Source organism: Zeus faber (assembly GCF_960531495.2).
Source record: "Zeus faber genome assembly, chromosome: 5".
Classification (NCBI taxonomy): Eukaryota; Metazoa; Chordata; class Actinopteri; order Zeiformes; family Zeidae; genus Zeus; species Zeus faber.
The window spans coordinates 22,876,937-22,896,230 of record NC_137192.1 but is presented as its reverse complement, the minus strand read 5'-3'; the positions used below and the strand labels follow the sequence as shown (position 1 = coordinate 22,896,230).

At 46.3% G+C, this 19,294-nt stretch overlaps 3 protein-coding genes across 4 annotated transcripts; 1 reads left to right on the top strand and 2 right to left on the bottom strand.

Annotated features, from left to right (window-relative positions):
- Positions 1 to 444: 444 nt before the first annotated feature.
- On the bottom strand, positions 445 to 9,300 carry phtf1 (putative homeodomain transcription factor 1). Of its 2 annotated transcripts, XM_080000533.1 has the most exons (17): positions 8,981 to 9,300; positions 8,777 to 8,868; positions 8,237 to 8,293; positions 8,081 to 8,150; positions 7,619 to 7,777; positions 7,102 to 7,282; positions 6,228 to 6,321; positions 5,798 to 5,974; positions 5,273 to 5,527; positions 4,662 to 4,790; positions 4,232 to 4,501; positions 3,944 to 4,075; positions 3,735 to 3,821; positions 3,125 to 3,280; positions 2,917 to 3,012; positions 2,047 to 2,172; positions 445 to 1,212 (listed from the first exon to the last, which is right to left on the bottom strand). In XM_080000533.1, exons 2-17 carry the CDS (start codon positions 8,804 to 8,806, stop codon positions 1,192 to 1,194), a joined length of 2,040 nt encoding a protein of 679 aa, XP_079856659.1. In that variant the 5' UTR covers positions 8,807 to 8,868; positions 8,981 to 9,300; the 3' UTR covers positions 445 to 1,191. The 2 variants fall into 2 exon arrangements, with proteins under 2 accessions (XP_079856659.1, XP_079856658.1); XM_080000532.1 differs by having other exon boundaries at positions 8,777 to 9,300.
- Positions 9,301 to 10,482: 1,182 nt separating this feature from the next.
- Positions 10,483 to 11,427, bottom strand: ora1 (olfactory receptor class A related 1; the record flags this gene model as incomplete). Its single annotated transcript, XM_080000543.1, has 1 exon — positions 10,483 to 11,427. The coding sequence occupies one exon, from the start codon at positions 11,425 to 11,427 to the stop codon at positions 10,483 to 10,485; it is 945 nt and encodes a 314-aa protein (XP_079856669.1).
- Positions 11,428 to 16,073: 4,646 nt separating this feature from the next.
- Positions 16,074 to 17,036, top strand: ora2 (olfactory receptor class A related 2; the record flags this gene model as incomplete). The annotated part of the gene is made up of 1 exon (XM_080001048.1): positions 16,074 to 17,036. One exon carries the CDS (start codon positions 16,074 to 16,076, stop codon positions 17,034 to 17,036), a length of 963 nt encoding a protein of 320 aa, XP_079857174.1.
- Between the last annotated feature and the right edge of the window lie 2,258 nt (positions 17,037 to 19,294).

Genomic DNA, 19,294 nt, shown 5'->3' with positions numbered 1-19,294 from the left:
TCCTCCAGTCGTCCATCTAATAATGAGAAAAGCAATAAAGATTAAAAAAAAATACAATACTACTTCTGTCTTGAAAAAGGCTCAAAATCTTGCTTTTCCTGAACCCCCCCCCATCCATTTGTATTTATTTTCCCTTTGATTCTATTACTATTGTAATGTAAATATATAGTTTGTAGAATCCTATTTACTGTTCTATACCAACAAAAAACCTCCAGAAAAGCATGGGCGTTATATTTAAACATGCCTATGCTCTTCTTTCTCATTTTTTAGTCAGCCCAAGTTTAGTCTTGTAATAAAAAAAGGTTTATAAACCCCTGTTCTATGGCACTCAGTCATTGCCAACCTCGCTATTGGAAACCCTATGAACGTAAGTTTCCAAGGATCCTAAATCCGTACACTATGATACAGAGCAGATACACATACACATCCACTGACAAGAAAAAAAAGTATTCAAATCACTTTATTTCTATGAAACAATTTACATTTTCTTTAGACATCACATAATTCATCTGCATAGACATTCTTTACCGAACAATGGCCCCCATTACAAGTACCGTTACAGCTTTAAGCACTGTTATAATACAACAACCCAAATAAATAAAGCCCACTTACCCCTTAGAAGAAAGGCAGCGAGATAGACAGTGAGTAGAGTTAGGTCATATGAACATTAGTTTCATACAGTTGGCTACCCAATTTTGGCTATTAACTAGTTTAAGATAATACAAAAAAATATATATATCCACAGTTAATGGAACTCTACTGCTTGGAGACATCCGCAAATCAGACTTCAATAAGAGTCCAGCTGTTGTCTGAGATGTCTCCTTGTTTGCTTTAATTCACTTTTTATCCATAAAATTTTTAAATGACAAAAATTCATCAAAAACTCTAAATGCCAGTAATTCTGGCATAGTTCTCAGCTCTCAGAGGAAACCCGCCAGCAGCCATGTTTCACATGCAAGGTTCAGAGGGTCATAGGCACATAGAGTGGCTGGAATGGCTGACGGAAGCGTCACGTTGCCATGGAAACCGAAGCAGCCGATTGGGACACGAGCGATTGTCGGAGCAGCCGTAGCAGAAGGCACAGACTAGGACGACTGTCAGTAGTGGAGCACATGTGTTTCATGATGTAGTCGATGAGGAGAAGCTGCTTTGGTCTCCAGTGTCGCACAGTTAGTGGTTTGACTTCAGTGGTTAGGGCTTGATCTTCCACAGCTAGGGACAAAATTTAAAGTTAAGAAGAGATAAATAGAAACCATTTGAAAACTTTTGTTTGGCAGATTACAGCCATTTTAGACAGAATGGTAGAATTGTGCCCACTTTATCTATTTTAGAAATTCGGACCACAAATTGTCTGACAAAAATTGTCTGCTAAAGTAACATCCCTTAAAAACGTTCCCTTTTTTTGGGCTAAAAGGACAGCTGGGCATCAGAGGATTTGAACTCTTTGAACTGGGGCGCTGGGAAACTTAATTAAAACTGATAAAGTTCTTACGAATAAGGTTATGCAGTATGCAGAATAAAAGCTTGATGTGAAAATTTTACTTCCACTTTAATTACAATTTTCCACCTTCTTGTCTCACTCTTATTTCAGCAGTTAATCTCTTCAATTCCAATGTCATTCAAAATGATTAACTTTCTGGTTTGGGGATAGAAACCAGAATAATAACTCAAATCTAAACGTTTTTGGTGAGAACACACAATGCTGTTCAAAATGGATTGAAGCTGATATTTGTCTCTGTCACACACACACACACACACACACACACACACACACACACACACACACACACACACACACACACACACACACACACACACACACACACACACACACACACACACACACACACACACACACACACACAAGATTTTCTCTATGAGTCTCTGGAGTTGGCCTAAAAAACATTTCACTACATGCTGCACAGTGCAAAGTGCGTGTAACAAATAAATCTTTTGAATGTATTTTCAAAATATTCTAAAATGGGGACACTGACTGACACTCTGTGGGCTTGTGCAGAATCTGTACCAAAAATAAAGTGCACTCACTCTGATGTTGAAGCCCAACAAGTCACTGACCACGGCAGAGACAGCCGACAGGATGACCACTCTGGTGATGTTGTAGATCAGAGGGTTTACCGTCAGCCCGAGCAGGCGGAAAGGTGTGTCCAGCTCCTGGCGTCAGGCCCAGCGGGGGAACATATCAAGCCACGTTCAGGCAGGATCGAGAGCAGAGTTAATCGTCGGGAAGAGGAGCATTAAAAATAGTCCCATTTTACTTGGTCACTGAACGCTGACGGACCCATGGCTGTAAATGTGAAACTCACCTTTACAAAGTCAGCCTGCTATCACCTTAAGGATATATCAAGGATTCAAGGACTTATATCTCAGAATTTGGAAAAAATGTGTCTATGCATTCATCTTCAGTAGACTAGACTACTGTAACAGTGTCTTAACAGGTCTCCCTAAAAGATCGATCAGATCTTTACACCGGCTTCCTGTCCGTCAAATAATTGATTTCTAAATACTACTCTTGGTTTATAAAGCACTAAATGGTTTAGGGCCAAAATACATTTCTGATCTTCTGCTACATCATGAACTATCCAGACCTCTCAGGTCGTTTGGGACGGCTCTGCTTTCTGTCCCCAGAGTCAAAGCTAAACCTGGGGAAACAGCGTTTGGTTTTTATGCGCCACGTATCTGGAACAAACTCCCAGAAAACTGCAGGTCTGCTGCAACGTGTTGCTGTTGATTTTATGCATACTACCTCTTCCCTTTATAATGTGTTCTTCCTCTTATAATGTGTTAATGTGTGTGTCATTTGCACCTTATCTTCATGCTTTTTTATGTTTTATTTAAAGCACTTTGAATCGCCTTGTTGTTGAAAAGCGCTATACAAATAAACCTGCCTTGCCTTACCTTCATCAGTTTCATAGCAAGCTTCAAAACATTGTTTACTATGTTGAGCTCGTCTTTTTTATTGGGCTTCTTCTCCATCTTGAGATATAAATTGATCTTAAAAAAAAAAACAAAACAAAAAAAAACAACAGTACATATAGGATAATACATTTAGGATAATGTGAAGTGAATACATCACAATGCGCTCCTCTTCAGCAGAGCACCGTACCTGCTCAGTGAGCAGCACTGAGGCGTTGCTGTACTTGCAGTTGGTCTCGGAGCCCAGCGTGGCGAGGCGGAGCAAGAAGATGATGAGGGACGACGCCCATACCATGAGCTCCCAGTTGGTCACAGATTCCAGGAATGTCTTGTGGCTGTGCAGGAGCTAAAGTATGTGCACGTACAGAGCATCATCCCGTCGCCATCATTTTATAAACTACAGTCTGAACTTTTATCTGGTAAGGCGCTCGGCAATTGCAGATTAAAGGATTTATGGGATTATAGATTTAAAATGTAGGTGTGTGGTATTAGACATATAGCATTATACATAAAGTGAAAATCCATAATATTGTCTGTATTGGGTGGATTACACTACAAATCCCAGAATTTGATTCACTTTTTCTGACCTATTGATTTTTTTTTTCTTTCTTGGTCACTTGAGGTGGTGGGGATTTTGTTTCATCTGATGGTGCCGTTCTTTTTTTTTTTTCCTGAACGCTCATCCATATCTACAGTTCACCGGCCACCGGCAAGACGGACGAGGAGGTATCTGATCACGGTTTTATTAAAGTCATATCGCCTCTGATCAGATTGCAGACTCCCTGGCGGATATGACTGACCTGAGCACAGATGATGAAGGAAATGGAAAGGGCCAAGAGGAAGATGGTGGAGACGATGACGTCAACGGAGCGCTGCGGTCCTCGCCTCTGAGGTGAACAAACCGAGTCAGTGAGAAAGCAAACGGTTCTACGAAGTTGACTGCCTTCTAGTGGTAAAATGTCAAAAAAAAAAAAAAGTTTTTGTGGACGAGATGAAAATGTATAGCAACCTTGAGGAAGGAGCGCAGTGAAAGCCACATCTTTATGTTCTGGACTTTTTTCAGCCTGAAGTGTGGGATGTCAGACTTCTTGGCCTTGCGTGCTGAGGTGAGGTGGCTGAAGAGTTTGGCGAACAGAAGTCTCTGTTTGGAGCAAATGGGACCAAAAAATAAAGAACCTCAACGTGAGTCCGACAGAAAAAACACAAATAATCACCAATAGGAGCGGAGGCCCGCGACCCATGGAGGGTTTAGAATGTCGGCTGAGAGACTTTCTGAGGGAGTGCCGGTTCCACTCACCTGTTTGTAAGTTCTCTCAGCCACGCACATCATGAAGAAGAACAGCCCCGTGAGAGACAACCTCTCCACTGTTGTGATGAGGTAGAAGGCGAAGGCCGGGGCACCCGGTGGTCCCTCCGCCATGTTTGCCAGCTGCGCCAGGGACAGCGAGTGGAGGTTGGACATGTCCAGGTGCTGCCCCAGACGGAAGGCGAAGGGAAGCAACGCCAGCGTGACCGTCACCAGCCCCCCAAACATCAAGTAGCCCATGCCCTGCTCCACCAGCTTCACCTGGGAACGGGTTAAAACAAACACCCACATGTGGGCATCTTGAGGAGTAGAACGCACCAGAAAAGAGTAGTCGCAAGAATTGGTTTTCCCAGGTCCCGGTTGGTCACCGCTGGATCTGGGTGGTTAGACCAAGCATGGAGGTGTCTGACAGTGGGTGTACCTGTGTGAGGATGATCCCACTGATCTCCAACACTGACATGTCTGCTTTCTTGCACTCGCCCTGCTCCCAAATGATGGCACTGACACGGTCCCTGGATGGATGGCACGCTTGCAGCCAGGAGAGCTGACCCTGTGGTGAGACGCCGTTGATCACACGGTGAAAGGCACAAACAAGGAAAGGTCCGTTGAGTAATCACCACATAAGAGTATGAGAGGAAGATGAATGTAGTTTATCAGCAGTAGATAGTTTAGTGTAAAACTGTGGGATGCCGATCCAAGCGTGAGTGGACCGCAGGCAGTGCAGGGAAGCATTGTGTATTACGGCACCATTCATTTTGTGGAATCAATCTTAAATTAACTTTGGGATGTGACCAACTGGCAACCATTACGTAGTGATTGGGCCAAGGCAGAAGTTGTTTCAGCTGCAGTTCAGCTAATGTCCACTAGATGCTGCTCAGACCACTGGTTTGAAAGGAGGCAGTCTCTAACTTCCCTCCTCAAAAAGAAATAAGACACTGCACTGCGAGTATAATGATGGAGGAAGATCCTTTGTCCTTTAATGAGTTTAAAGAACTTTGTCCAAAAGTTGCAGTTTTTCTTTCGCGCACTCACCCCAGTGATTCCTTGCTGAAGACTCTCCTCGTCACTGCTCAGAGTGGTGGTCACCGGGAGCGTCAGGCCCGTGTTGAACCTCCCGTCAGCCTCACTGTCGGTGCTGCCGGTGGAGGCGGAGTCAGGTCCTTGAAGAAGCTCCTCCCACATCGTGTCGTCGGTGTCGGAGGCGGGCCGAGAGCCGGCTCCGGGCCTGAGCCGCTCCAGTTCGCGAGGCTTCACCTTGGCCTCCTTGGCAGCAGTCCCACTTCCTTCCTACATTAAAAGGATGGTCAGCTCTATGGAATGGGGTCCTAGCATGGATGTTGGAGGCAAGTCAAGGATGTGATTATGACATCGAAAGCAGGAAACAAGGGGGAGGGGGATATGGAGGATTCTCTACTACGCGTGAAAGTTTATTTCTCAGAAAAATAACACCCACACAACAGCATAATAACAGACATAAATTCAGTATTTACTACATTTATTAGCACTTGTATGACATCGGAAGCATCCGCTTCATGCCGGACTTAGCGAAGGGCTTACGGTGGATTTAGAAAAAGATTGAAGCTGTCTCTTCCTCAGGACCGACGCAGAGGAAGGAACTTTTGTAGCAGCGTGTCTCTCCTTTTGCCGTACGACGTGGATGCCTCCACCCTCCTCCTCACTGGAGAGCTCATCCGATGCCCCGAACCCTGACTTTCTCTTATTGGTTAGCGGAGGCTAAAAAAATAAAAATAAAATAAAATAAAATTTGAAATCAAAAAAGAGGAGAAATGAAAGATCAATTGGGGGTTCAATTGAGCAGGGGACCGTTGGACTATTTCTGTACTTGTGAAAACAGAGAAGTAAACATGGCTACGGGAAATCTGTCGACTGACAAAATCGTTTCAATTCCACTGACATATAATTCATAATCATCACTTACTCTGTATATTATTTTGATACAGTAAACATATTAAAATGATCGTGGTACCCTTCTCTCATCGGCTCTGTGCTCTTCAAACGTCTCAGTTTCCCAGTTGTCTTCCAACTCTTCAGCTTTTTTGACTCCTCTGCCTTTTCTTGGCCTTTTTTGAAAAAAACAACAACAAAAAAAACCAAAAAACAATTGGATCAGATTTACACACAAGTAAACGTGAGTGGATACAAAGAGTTTGTTAAATGGTCGGTACAAGCTGGCAACCAAAAAGTACACGAAAAAAAAACGATTTCACAAGTATTCCATTGTGGAGAGCTTATGTTGATGGCTTTAGACGATAAGATCACCATTTCAAATAAAATGACTAAGTGCTAAATGGCATGGCGTTGCCCTTTTCAGCTAAACATAGCTCCTAGTAGGCTGCTGTCCTTGCATTTCGAGTGTCTCGTCAAAATTGAACGACCCCCTTTTAAATCAATATTTCCGATTTAGGGTCCATTCTGAGTAAAGGTTGCACTCAGGTGTGTGTCGTCCATAAGTGTATTTGTTTTTTGATTTAACTGAAAACAACAACAAAAGTGTACTTGAATATTGATTTGTTCAGTTTTATGGATTGGATGGATTTGATAGAAATACACATTATACCACGGGTTTGATTTCTAGATTACTTATGCAAGCATAATGCCGCTCCAATCAAATTAATTGAAGGTTATATGCCAGTTTATGCTGATGTATCTGGGATGAGTTTTTTTTATTTTTTATATTCTTTTAACTACAGCATCGAATTGTAATTCTAGAATTGCACTCCGAGTGACATTTCTAATAGCAGCAAATGGGTTCTTGAGAAATCTGCGAGGGTATCAGCGTGCGAAACAGGCTGCGTGATACGAAGAAAGGGTGTGCAGCGCCTAACAATGAGGAGGCCCACCTCCGTCTGCGCGCTGGACTGGTGGTGCTGATGGCAGCTGGACTGCCTGAGGGGTTACGGTTGGATTCGGTCGACACAATCTGGCAGTGCACGGTGCCCAGCAACAGCATCAGGCACATGGGCCCACACACATCGCTAGCACTCGCCCCCGGGACGTCCAGGTACAGTACGACCGCAGCAACTGAGGCAAGAAATACAAGCAACAATTTTTTTTTTTCCCCAAGCAAGACACTGATGCTTTATTAAAGGAGGTCTGTTTCTGTTGAGTCCCTATAACATGTAAAAGAAAGATGCCCCACACCCCACATTGCGCTAAAACAAGAGATGACTGCAACTGTCGCCAAATATTTCAACACCAGCTGGGGAATGATGGTGTAAAAATGTAATGTTAAATCAAACACATCTCTGCTATCAGAACGAATGTTACAATTTCCCCACCATGCCTAGTGTGAGCATTAACAAGAGTATTAAATGTGCATGCTAGATAGAGAAACTGTGATGTCAAGTGTGAGATAACCTTGCAAGAAGTAGAGTGCCAGAATGCACCAGGAAATGCACTTGGAGGTCACTTGGATCCACCAGTGGAAGAAGAAAGGGAATAGCAGCACTCTGACCAGGCCCTTGCGAGTCAGCGCTGCCCATGGACTCTCTGGCTTGGCTTTGCTGAAGGTAGATCCTGAGAGAAGCGATGGACAGGACATTTTTTTTTTTTTTTTTTTAATATCTTTGCTTTAAGGTCACCTCCAGCTCTCCTCCTCACATTTTCTCCACACAAAAAACAGGGGTGTGGTTAGTAACTGAACTGGGTGTATTAGCAGCGCCGGGACAAATTGCGATAAATTTAGCAGATTCTCACCAACACCACAAGCTAGCATAAACGATGGTTATGATGGCATAATAAGCCCTTATTATGCCATCATAACCATCGTTTATGCTCATTAGATCCTCATCTGTTATATGAAACTAAATTCACACTCACCTCGAACAAGGTCTACGTCAATAAGACCTGGCTTGATGTGGCCAGTCTTCTTTGGTTTGCTGTCAAGGCCCTGGGTGGATGGCATTTAGGATATTGGACTTTCGATGAAACATAACGCGCTGTACGAAGCAATGCAGCAATATCTATCGTTCTTACATTCAGATCTGCCTGTTCCAGAGATTTCTCCCAGACTTGTTGATCGTAGGCCCCGATCTGTTTCAACGATACAGAACATTTATTAATTATTTGCCATGACCAAACAACTGCAGGGTTCCCACTCTTCAAGAAATCGTTTTTTTTGCGAGTGAAGATAGAGATCAAAGACTGTTATGTCTGGGCTACATAAATAAGAGCTACATAAACAAACTTGGTAATGGACCAACCCTTACCAAGACAAATTCTTTGTATATAAAAATGTACTTGGCCCAATAAACAGATTATGACAGAGGATTCCTAGAGGAGTGTCATTTATGAATATGAATAGTGGTATTATAGGAATATTTTTATGAAAACAATATTGTTCTACAAAAATAATTTTGTCGCACATTGAATGCATTTGTTTCCAGGACACGTCCGGGTACTCGACGACTTCAATGAAGCTCGAGAAACTGCAGAAGCGAGGGGACGCCAGGTTTTCCAGGACTTTCCAGAACTCCCCCCCTCCCCCTCCTTTCCACCCCATTCGGGACACGTTACCTTCTCTTGATACCAGGCAATTCTCGCCATCGTCGCCCGCCGCCGGTGGCCTCCGTTTCAGGTCATTTCACAGGGGACACGCGGGGAGAGGACTGAAGCGCACAACACAGAGGAGGCGGCACCTGAGACGGGCGCCTCGCTTCCAGAGCGCGCTGGGACGACAGCTATGGTGGAGGTACCCCGCGGACTGTTGCGTCAACCCACCTGATACCCGGACGAAGCTCGCCGCGCTGTGGAGAGACCGGAAGACGTCTCCTGATCATACTGAAACCGAGAGGTCGTCGGCCGCCCTCTCTCCGCAGCCTGGACGCGGTTCCAGCTTCCAAACAGCGCGCAACATGACGCCCTTTGGCTAACTCGAGTTTGAATTCACCTGGCAACCCCCAAATGCGACGGCCCTCGGTGCGAGAGGACGGCGGCGCGGAAAACACGAGCGCACGAATTGAGCTCCTGCGCGGATCCGCATCCGTTTAAATAAGACTTTTCGGGATAAACGCCGTGTGTCCTGGCGCTGCCTTCACCGAGTTCACTTTTCACGTTCCGCCCACCTCCCTCTTCCGGGTTTTGTTTTGTTTCCACATTTCCGGGACGTTGTGCGTCACTGAACAGCCGGCCAATCGGATCACAGCAGGGCGGCCGGGACGGGGAGAGGGTTTGAGCGGACGCCCGGGAGGTCAGAGGTCACTGGTGGACGAACGCTCGGAAAGTCGGTCACCCCGTGTCGGCAATGACCACTTCAGAGCGGAAACGCGCCGCTGCCGTTCGGGAGAACACGGGCGCCCGCAGTATATGTGTGTCTCCGTGACAGTTTGTGTATGCGGAGTATTTTCGGTTCGAAATTACACACGGGGGCTTCTGTTACGCGTGCTCGCTGCGAACGGTGCGACGTAGCGCTTTGTGACATCAGTTCCGTCGCTCGTCACACCCGGAGCCCCGCCGCCTTCCCCCGAAACTTCCACTTGGAATTCTGAGTTAAATGGCTGTTCCTTCGCACTTTTCCCAATAGGAGGGCAACATTTGCAGAGTTCTGGCCTCACTCGAAGGCAGCAGAAGTACACACTCAGTTACTCGTTTTTTGTTGTGTGTTTATTTGATTTCCCCTCAAATGTGCTATTCATTCACGTCAAATAATTTACAACTATAAATGATTAATTCCCGATTGTCTGTAAAGCACTTTGAGCTGCAAATGTAGAATGAAAGGTGCTATATAAATAAAGATTATTATTAGTAGTAGTAGTATTAAAACCCAGAACCCATTTCTACTCAAGTAAAAGTAGATAGGTACTTAAATGCTCTTACATTTTTCTTGGCGCCTGATAGTAACAGAGCGTACAATACAACATAAAGTACCTTCTGTACGCCTTTTCTGCAGGTGATGCTCATGCAAATACTGATAACTACTGACAAAAATATAGTATTAGGTGATGCCATACTAATGAACAAGGATATGGACCTGATGAATATTTCATTACTTTGAAACGGGGTGGAGTAAAAGTCAAAGGTGTCTGTAACTGAATACACTTGAAAAAAAATGAACAGTAGGTGAGGGGGTCTCGTTACTTTCCACAACAGATAGTGCACTGTACGACCAACAGATGATACAGAGCCTCTAACATTGCACACGATTACACAACACACTTTATCGGCTGGATGTGAGAAGCCTACGCACAAGAATGACCTTTTCGAGAAAAACGGCAGAAAGAGAGTCATTTCACGTTGGATTCCTCTGTTTCCACCAGTGGCTGGTTTTGGTCCGCGGCACATATGACCTTTGCCTTGACCTTTTTGTTGGAGGAGATGATGAAGTAGGGGCTGAGAGAGGCATAGCAGGAGGAGAAGAACACCCTCATGTCAGCCACCACCGGCGAGACTTTAGCCACCGTCAGCATGTAGATCCAGATGACGTTGTCGATGCCGAAGAAGACCACGTACAGGACCACCAGGGTGACCACGGTTTTGGCCGCTCTGGTCTCTGCTCCGGCGCTTTGCGCCGACCGCTGGATCCCCCTCACCTGGCGGCTGTGCCGGTGGAGGAGCAGCAGGATGTAACTGCTGGACCACAGCATCAGGCCCACGAAGGCGAAATCCCTCAAAGAGACCGCCACGCCGTTGATCACGTACGACAGGTTGTCCCTGAAGTCGACGTGGCAGAAGCCCAGGTTGAGGGTGAACGCCGGCACTGTGCCGTTGCGCGGGGCGATGGAGAAGAACGGGGCCGCGATGCATACGGCCATGTTGATGAACCACAGGGCGGCGAAGGCGGGCCCGACGAGGGCGGGCAGCATGGCCTTCAGCCTGGACAGACGGGGGCCCGCCGGGGCCAGCGTGGCCGCCTGGAGCACGCTCAGCATGCAGGTGATGCAGACCGACAAGGCCCGGGCGATGCGGTAGGAGTAGATCACCACCTTGCAGCCGGCGTCGTTCAGCAGGTCCCGCAGCCCGAACACGGTCATGGTCTGGGGCACGCAGCGGGTGAGCAGCAGCATCAGGTCGGCGAAGACCAGGTGGCACAGGACCGTGTCCACAGGAAGGAGCTTGCGTTCGGCGTAGACGACGTGGGCGTAAGCCATCAGCACCGCCGAGTTTCCCACGATGCCCATGCCTGTCTGCAAGAGGAAGGAGACCCCTTTGATGGTCACACACAGATCCATGACACCAAGAACCTGCGTGGGTAGCACAGTGCAAGAGCACACACAGAGAAGCGAAAGACACTTTCAGATGAGCATCTCGGCATGAGCTTATAACGTCACCTCTAGCAATGTCCTCAGCGAAAACGACGAGCTCACCTCAAAATTGCAGAGCTTGTCGAAACACGCGGGGTTTGATGGCTAAACTGTGACGACTAGATCGTGTAATTTGAATTTATAGACTTTGATTCCCCGGAGGTCGTAAAGAACACCATTTACAATGTTTAACCCACCCCTTCCAAAGAAAAAAAACAGAAAAGAAAAAAGACCAGACTGAAATAGTCTCAGAGGGGAGGCAGCAAAAAAAAAAAAAAGAGGCCTATCTTGGAAATAACAGCCTCGGTGTGTGTTATTTCTCTGTAAAGTCACTGTCACTCAATCGAAAGTGAAAGGGGAGCGTGTTTCTTTGATAAAAAAAGAATAGACAGATATCCAGCTCCAGAATGGGGGATGACTTTTTTTTTTTTTACTCTTCACATTTATTAAAAAGATCGCAGGAAAACCTACAGGGTTTTTGTTTGAACGTGAGGGTTATTCCATCTGAAGGTGTCCTGTCAGTATTACCGCGCCGCCGACAGATGAGAACGCCATGTCCACGTCTGAAGATGTATCATGGCTTTTCACTGCAGACGTACCTAACACGTTTAAGCAGCCCCGACGGAGGCGGCTGTGGTTCTATATTTGATGCCCCGGCAGCCATTCGGAAATTTCTTTCTTTTTTGAATTTAATTTAATTTTTTTCAACATGTAGGTACTTGGGTTCCTTCTGCCCCCGCTCTTCATGTCCCAAGGACAAGTTAGAAGACACAAAGGAGCAAGACAATTAGCCATATAACAACACATGTCTGCTCTAATTGGGAGGCTCGGGGGGGAAAACAGCCAATAATAATTTGCTCACTACAGCGTGTTGTCTTCTTTTCTCTGTGCGGGGATTTCTGATTTGAACCACAACAGATGTTTGTTACTCCTTGGCCCCGGCTTTTTGAGACTTTTCTGTGGAGATTGCACGCCCGGTGACAATTTTCCAGTAATTTACTTGTTGAAAGAGCCACATTGTGCCGTGGCGATAAAAAGAATCCCCTCGATTTAAGAAGCGCCTCGCATTTCTCCAATGATCCGGCCTTAATATGAATGATCAGAGTAAATGTTATCCCAAACCCCCCCCGCCCCCCCACACACTTGTTTGTTGCATGTTTCCATTTTTGGGGAAAGCTAATTAAAATGGCATGTTCAAACATGTCCCCCAATCCCCTGGTGGGGCAGCGTTGCGCGCAGTGCGCCGCACAGCCGGCTCGCAGGCCCCACCGCCTTCCCCAGACGTGGGGTTTGCATTTGTTGTCGCGTTCCATTGTTATTGTTGTTGTCTTTCCAACGCTGATGGTTCCATTAGCTTTTGAAGTTTGGATTCGTATTCAGACGGCAGCAAAACTTCAGGGATGGTGGAGTGTAATTGGTTGTTATCTCTGCGGTGATTTCCCCGATCAAAAGGATGCGTTTGAGGAGAAAGGACGTCGACGAGGGGAAGGAACAGAGCGATTCTCTTGCAGTTCTAAAATATGGGGAAAAAAAGAAAAAATGTTATTTTCAACTTCTCAGTGTGTGTCTGACGAATTTGAATTCGAGTTTGTTCAGGTTTGTTTCATGAAAAACAGACTTTTAAAAGTCTAATGCTGGAATCTTTATATGTAGATAACCCTTATAATAACATAATCTGTTTCCCATGTTTCTGTTCCCTCCTAATTATCTGGCATTTGCACGTTCGTGGCACTGTGTAATAATTGATCCAATTTTTTTTTCTCCTTTCATTTCATATTTGTCCTTGCATATTGTGCGTGTGCTAGAGGGTAATGTGTGCCGAGTTGAATTCTATGCACTGGCAAAAAAAAAAAAAAAAAGTCATCGTGATTCTGACGTTAATATTTTAGAGCCTGGACCCCCTGAGCGGCTTCATAAAGCACTAAAACATCTTACATTCCAGCGAATCGGTGGGATTTAACCAGCTTTAGCATTTCTGTCATCCAGAAAAATGATAACATATGGATGACTATTTTGCATTAGAAACGCTTTTTACCATAGTGTTGTTACATTTTGACTTATACTCATATTATCGAAATGTAGGGAAACCGTTCCTTAATGCTTATTATCCTCATATACAGCGATCAGCCACAACATTAAAACCACTGACAGGTGGAGTGAATAACATTGATCATCTTGTTCCAGTGGCACCTGTCAAGGGCTGGGATGTATCAGGCAGCAAGTGAACAGTCAGTTATTGAAGTTGATGTGTTGGAAGCAGGAAAAATGGACAAGCGTATGGATCTGAGCCACTTTGACAAGGGCCAAATTGTGATGGCTAGACGACTGGGTCCTAAACGTCAGGTCTTGTGGGGTGTTCCCGGTACGCAGTGGTTAGTACCTACCAAGAGTGGTCCAAGGAAGGACAAGTGGCGACAGGGTCATGGACGCCCAAGACTCATTGATGCGCGTGGGGAGGGAAGTCTAACCTGTCTGGTGCGATCCCACAGAAGAATTACTGAAGCACAAATTGGTGTAAAAGTTAATGCTGCTCTGATAGAAAGGAGTCAGAACACACAGTGCATCACAGCTTGATGTGTATGGGGCTGTGTAGCTGCAGACCGGTCAGAGTGTCCATGCTGACCCCTGTCCACCTCTGAAAGCCCCTACAATGGGGACCTGAGCGTCAGAACTGGACCATGGAGCGATGGAAGAAGGTGGCCTGGTCTGATGGATCACGTTCTCTTCTACATCATGTGGATGGTTGGGGTTAGGGTCCGATCCCATCGAGCATCTGTGGGATGTGCTGGAACAACAAGCCTGATCCATGGGGGCCCCACCTCACAACTTCCAGGACTTAAAGGATCTGCTGCTAACGTCTTGGTGCCAGATACCACAGGACACCTTCAGAGCTCTTGCGCAGTCCATGCCTCCATGGGTCAGAGCTGTTTTGGCGGCACGAGGGGGAGCTTCACAATGTTAGTGGTTATGAGTGGTGGTTTTAATGTTGTGGCTCATCGCTGTACGTGTGTGCTGTATAAGCTCAGTGGGGTGAGATCAACCAGAGATCAACCAGAATTTTAAAATGACAACATAACAAATTTTGATACACAAGTCCACAATAGCCTTAGCCTTTGGTGTCTTTTTGTGTTACGCATGTTTAAGGGATGGAAATATACAGTATGTATAAGTATATTATATATGAGTTATCTGTTCTATTTTATAGCATTCATATAAATGAGACAAGCCATCAGCCCAGCAGATCCTTTAAATACAATATATCTGATTATGGTCCATTATGTCCAAAATTGGAAGGGCACCAATTAAACACAATTTTCAGTTCTTTGAACTGATTATTTTCTTATACTGGAAGATAAATAAACATTGGAATACCTTGATACCTTGTTTCATATGAAGATTTAAATCAAAATAATGAATCTTGTGTTTGCAAAAATAATAAATTAATTTATGTTTCCCCGAATTACATGTTATGTAATTCTTTTATAGATGATAGGCATTTGTATGCACGTGATAGTTTTCTTTCTTCCAACTCCACCAGGGGCATTAAGCCTCATTATGTCCTAATGAGAAGTGGAATAAGTATTCATTATCTATTCCCAGGCGTATTATATGTTGAGGCTCTTAGATTGCTCACACTCATCTGTCCTTATTATGTCCTTATAATGTACGATTGCTTTTTTGCTTTTATTCTGAGCAATTGTCTCCCCTTTGATGAATTACGAAATCATAAATTGGATGAAATGCAATCCAAAAAGGAAACCAAGGGTATTCCATTGATTTAAAGGAGACTGTATTTTTGTGCTCAGCTCCGTCTTTGTCCACAGGGGGGCACTGTAGTATCGCTGCCTGTCAATGGACAAAGCTGCACCTCAATCATTTCCTCTTTTCATTTCCAGATTGATATAAGATATGCATTGTACCTTAATGCTTCAAAGGAAAGATAGAGAAAAGTAATGCTCCTGGTTTAATTGGGATTGGCAGAGTATCAACGTTTGTATGAGTCCTTCGTTGCAGTGCGTAGAGCCTATATCAACACAACATCTGTTGTTAACCAGCTGTTCGATCTTTATACCTTGTAAATGAGTCTTGAACTTTGTTTTTCTATTTTTCTCCCTTCTGAGGAACCAGTGTGTGTGTGTGTGTGTGTGTGTGTTTGTGTGTGCGTGTGTGTGTGTGTGTGTGTGTGTGTTCGGCGTGTGTGTTGGCGGAGGCAGTCATCCGCATTGATCTCAAGTAATTGGAGGCTGAGGGACAAGATGTCTGAAGTCAATGGACTGTGCAAAATAGATCCAACTATCGCCACCCGTCCATGAGTATAAGAACCCAAACAACCTGACTACTTTGGGTCTCAGATACATTGTCCAAGTTGCAGCACCAGAAAGTCGATAGGCTGTCACTGTTGTTCCGAGGTAAGATGGTAACAGCACAGTAGCTTTTTTTTCCAATATACTGCTCTTCAATCACTAATAGCAGGACTCACTTTTCCGTGTAATATAATTAGTATAAATAATAAATTCCGTAATTGAATTATGCGTGCATGCTGTCTCTCTGTTTTGCTTCTCCCTGATCCAGTAATGCAATCAGAGGTATTTGTCCGTGGGATGCTCTATCTGTCCCTCACTGTGGTGGGCGTCCCTGGGAACGCCGCAGTCATCTGGGCGTTTCTCCACCAGCTGCACCAGGAGAAGCGCCTCCTCCCGGCCGACGCCATTGTCCTGCACCTGGCCTCTGTCAACCTGCTGGTGGTGGCCGTGCGCTGCCTGCTCGAGACCCTGGCCTCCTTCCACCTGGCGAGCGTCTTCGGGGACACGGGCTGCAGAGCGGTGATCTTCGTCTATCGGACCTCCCGCTCCCTCTCCATCTGGCTCACCTTCTCCCTGAGCGCCTACCAGTGCCTGAGCATCGCCCCGCCCGGCTCGCGCTGGACCTCCGCCCGCACCCTGGCGGCCCGCTACCTGGGCTGCATCTTCGTCTTCCTCTGGGTCCTCAACACTTGCATGAGCTCGGCGGCCATACTGTTCTCCCTGGCCAGGCAAAATGACTCCGCCCTCGTCAGCCACGGCATTAACGTGCAGTTCTGCTACGTGCGCTTCCCGTCCAAGCTGTCCAAGGAGGCCAACGGTGCGGCGCAGGTGGGCAGGGACGTGGTGCCCATGACCCTGATGGCCGTGGCCAGCCTGATCCTCCTACTCTTCCTCTACAAGCACAGTCGGCAGGTCAAGGGGCTGCGCAGCGGCGGGGGCGCGGGGAGCAGGGGCGGCGCCGAGCATCGGGCCGCGAAGGTGGTGGTGGCGCTGGTGACCTTGTACGTGGTGCTGTACGGCGTCGATAACGGGCTCTGGGTGTACACGCTCACGATAAAGAAGACCATGCGGTCCTCGCTGATATCTGACCTGCGTATATTCTTCTCCTCGCTCTACGCCGCTCTGAGCCCACTGGTCATCATCGCGTCCAACAGGAAGGTGAACGGCAGGTTGAGGTGTGCGACGCAGGAGAAGCCCGTTCAGGACAAAGCGACAGCCCTCTCCACTCTGTGACGGCGAGATGAAGTATTGATGACAGAGGCTCCAAATCATATTTTTGGGCTGGGTCACTTTGATTTGAGCATCCGCGTGTTTATTATGTGGGGAGCATCCTGCCTACGAGAAAGTGTGGAAAGTGGAGAAAGTGGAGGAATTCTATCCTCTGTGGTTTGTGTATTCTGAAGTTAATGGCACGACACACTGTGACATTTACGTCGAACGCAGAGCGTGGAATTGATGAGATTTTGTGAAAACTCATTAATGAGAGTTTTGGTGACTCTTTAGAAGGGGGCTTGAGTAGAAATACTTGTTTGCAGTCAGGGGGAGTGTGTTGTCGCAGCGCTTTATGATTTAACCTGAAATAGATTATCCCAACAAGCGCCTCCTGTCATAAAGAGCCTGTTGCTCGGTACAACTCCATGTGAATCACAGCCAATCGAGCCCATTGTTGCTTTGTTAATTCATTTATTGTGCTCCCGCCATCTTAATTGGGTAGAAAAATTATAACTGGGTGACTTGAGGCTCAATGTAGCTGTCAAATGACTTCCAGCTGCCTGTTTAGTTATAATTAACACTTTGAATAGAATCTGGGAAATGGCTCGTGCTAATGAGGCAGGTTAATTGCCCCACTGAGGATTTGGTGAAGCCTGATGGGAAAACTGTGCTGGTCTGAGAAAATACATGAAAAAAAGATGTTGGTTAACTTCCTTTCAGGATAAGATGCATGACGCTTTTGTTCGTGTCTTTGTTGTTGGTTTTTTTAGGTGTTTTTTTCTTTCTCTCTCTCCTTCATCAATGCTGTTGTTCGAATGGCAAAAAGTCTCTTTTCATGATTTATCTGATTCTCTGGCAAATCGACGCCCACGCTGCACCCAACCCGTTCAAACAACACCCAACCGCGTCTTGGAACAAACCCCGAGAGAGGTGGTCTGGAACGGTGGTCATTAAGACAAAGGCGTTGTCTTGCCTGATCGCGGGGGCTCTGAGGAGGGAGGGCGGGGCCGCGAGACTGTGTGATGGGGGGAAAAAACGACCTGTGTGACCGACAGCCCCTAAGCCCTAAATGGACTTTTCCCCCAAAACAACTCCCAACTGCCAGTGGCGGTCACCGCGGTGCTTACATCACACAGGCGGGGGGGGGGATTTTTTTGTGTGTTTTTATTGTGCTTGTGCAGAACAGTTGCATACCACACAGCAATCAAAGTGCAATAAAACGTTGTAACATCTTTTTTTCTTTTTTTTTCCTTTCTTTGTTATGAACAAACAGAACATCTTGGTCTTGGATGAAAGAAGCAGCACAAACCGTGGTATTTGCCGACTCGAAAAACAACCAACCAGACGACAAATTCCATGTTTCTTACTCTTCACGCCACTGAAATCTGATTGGGAAATGACACAGACTCCGGTGGAATGAAGGATAGAACACATGGACGGTTTCCGTTGCAGCTCGAAGTCCTAGCTGGTTCCCGCGAGCCACATCGCGTCAAGCGACCACAGGGGAGCGATTCACAAGGCGAGGGAGGCTCGCACGCCCTCCTCTGTGTCATCTATCGCATTCCTGCCGGGAGGAGGACGTGTTAATACAGGAGAGCGAGAAAAGTCAGAGGGAACACATGCATGCAAGTGACGTTCCATTAAAGTGTCCATCTCTTCCTGTTGATTTTCTCAGAGAGAGAGAGAGGAGTGTGTATGTATGCGTGTGTGTGTCTATGTGCGCGTGCGTGTGTGTGTGTGCAGGGTGTGACAGAGGCCTCTCCCAGCACAAGATGGGACTTGCGTTTGCGCCTTCCTTTCTTCTTGAGTCACCCGGGCCCCAGTAAACACGCCAGAGAAGCCTCCCTCACTACCCCCGGCCAATCACGGCGACCTTCCCTATTTGTCATTTCGAGTCAAAAAAAAAAAAAAAAAAGATGCCAAAGACTAAAACCCCGACGTCCCTAAAAGTAAGCGGTGGTCAATCCAACTCACCTGGTTGAGGAGATTCAAGCCTCTGGATCCTGTGGTTCCAGCTACCTGGGGGTGGGGGGGTGGGGGGGGGCAGCGGGTGGGGGTACAACAAAGCAGAATTCCATTAATAAACATTTAGCCGAAGAAAAAACAAAAATCGGAAACGGCAACACCGAAGGGTTCTCAAAGTTGCACAGGTTTTCCGCTGACGGAGGTAACCCCGAGAGGCTGCAGTAAATCCAACCAGCCCCGTCCATCCCCGTCAGTCTGTTTACCTGCACCAGGTACGGGCACTTTACACCAACGCCTCCACCAATGGCAGAGCA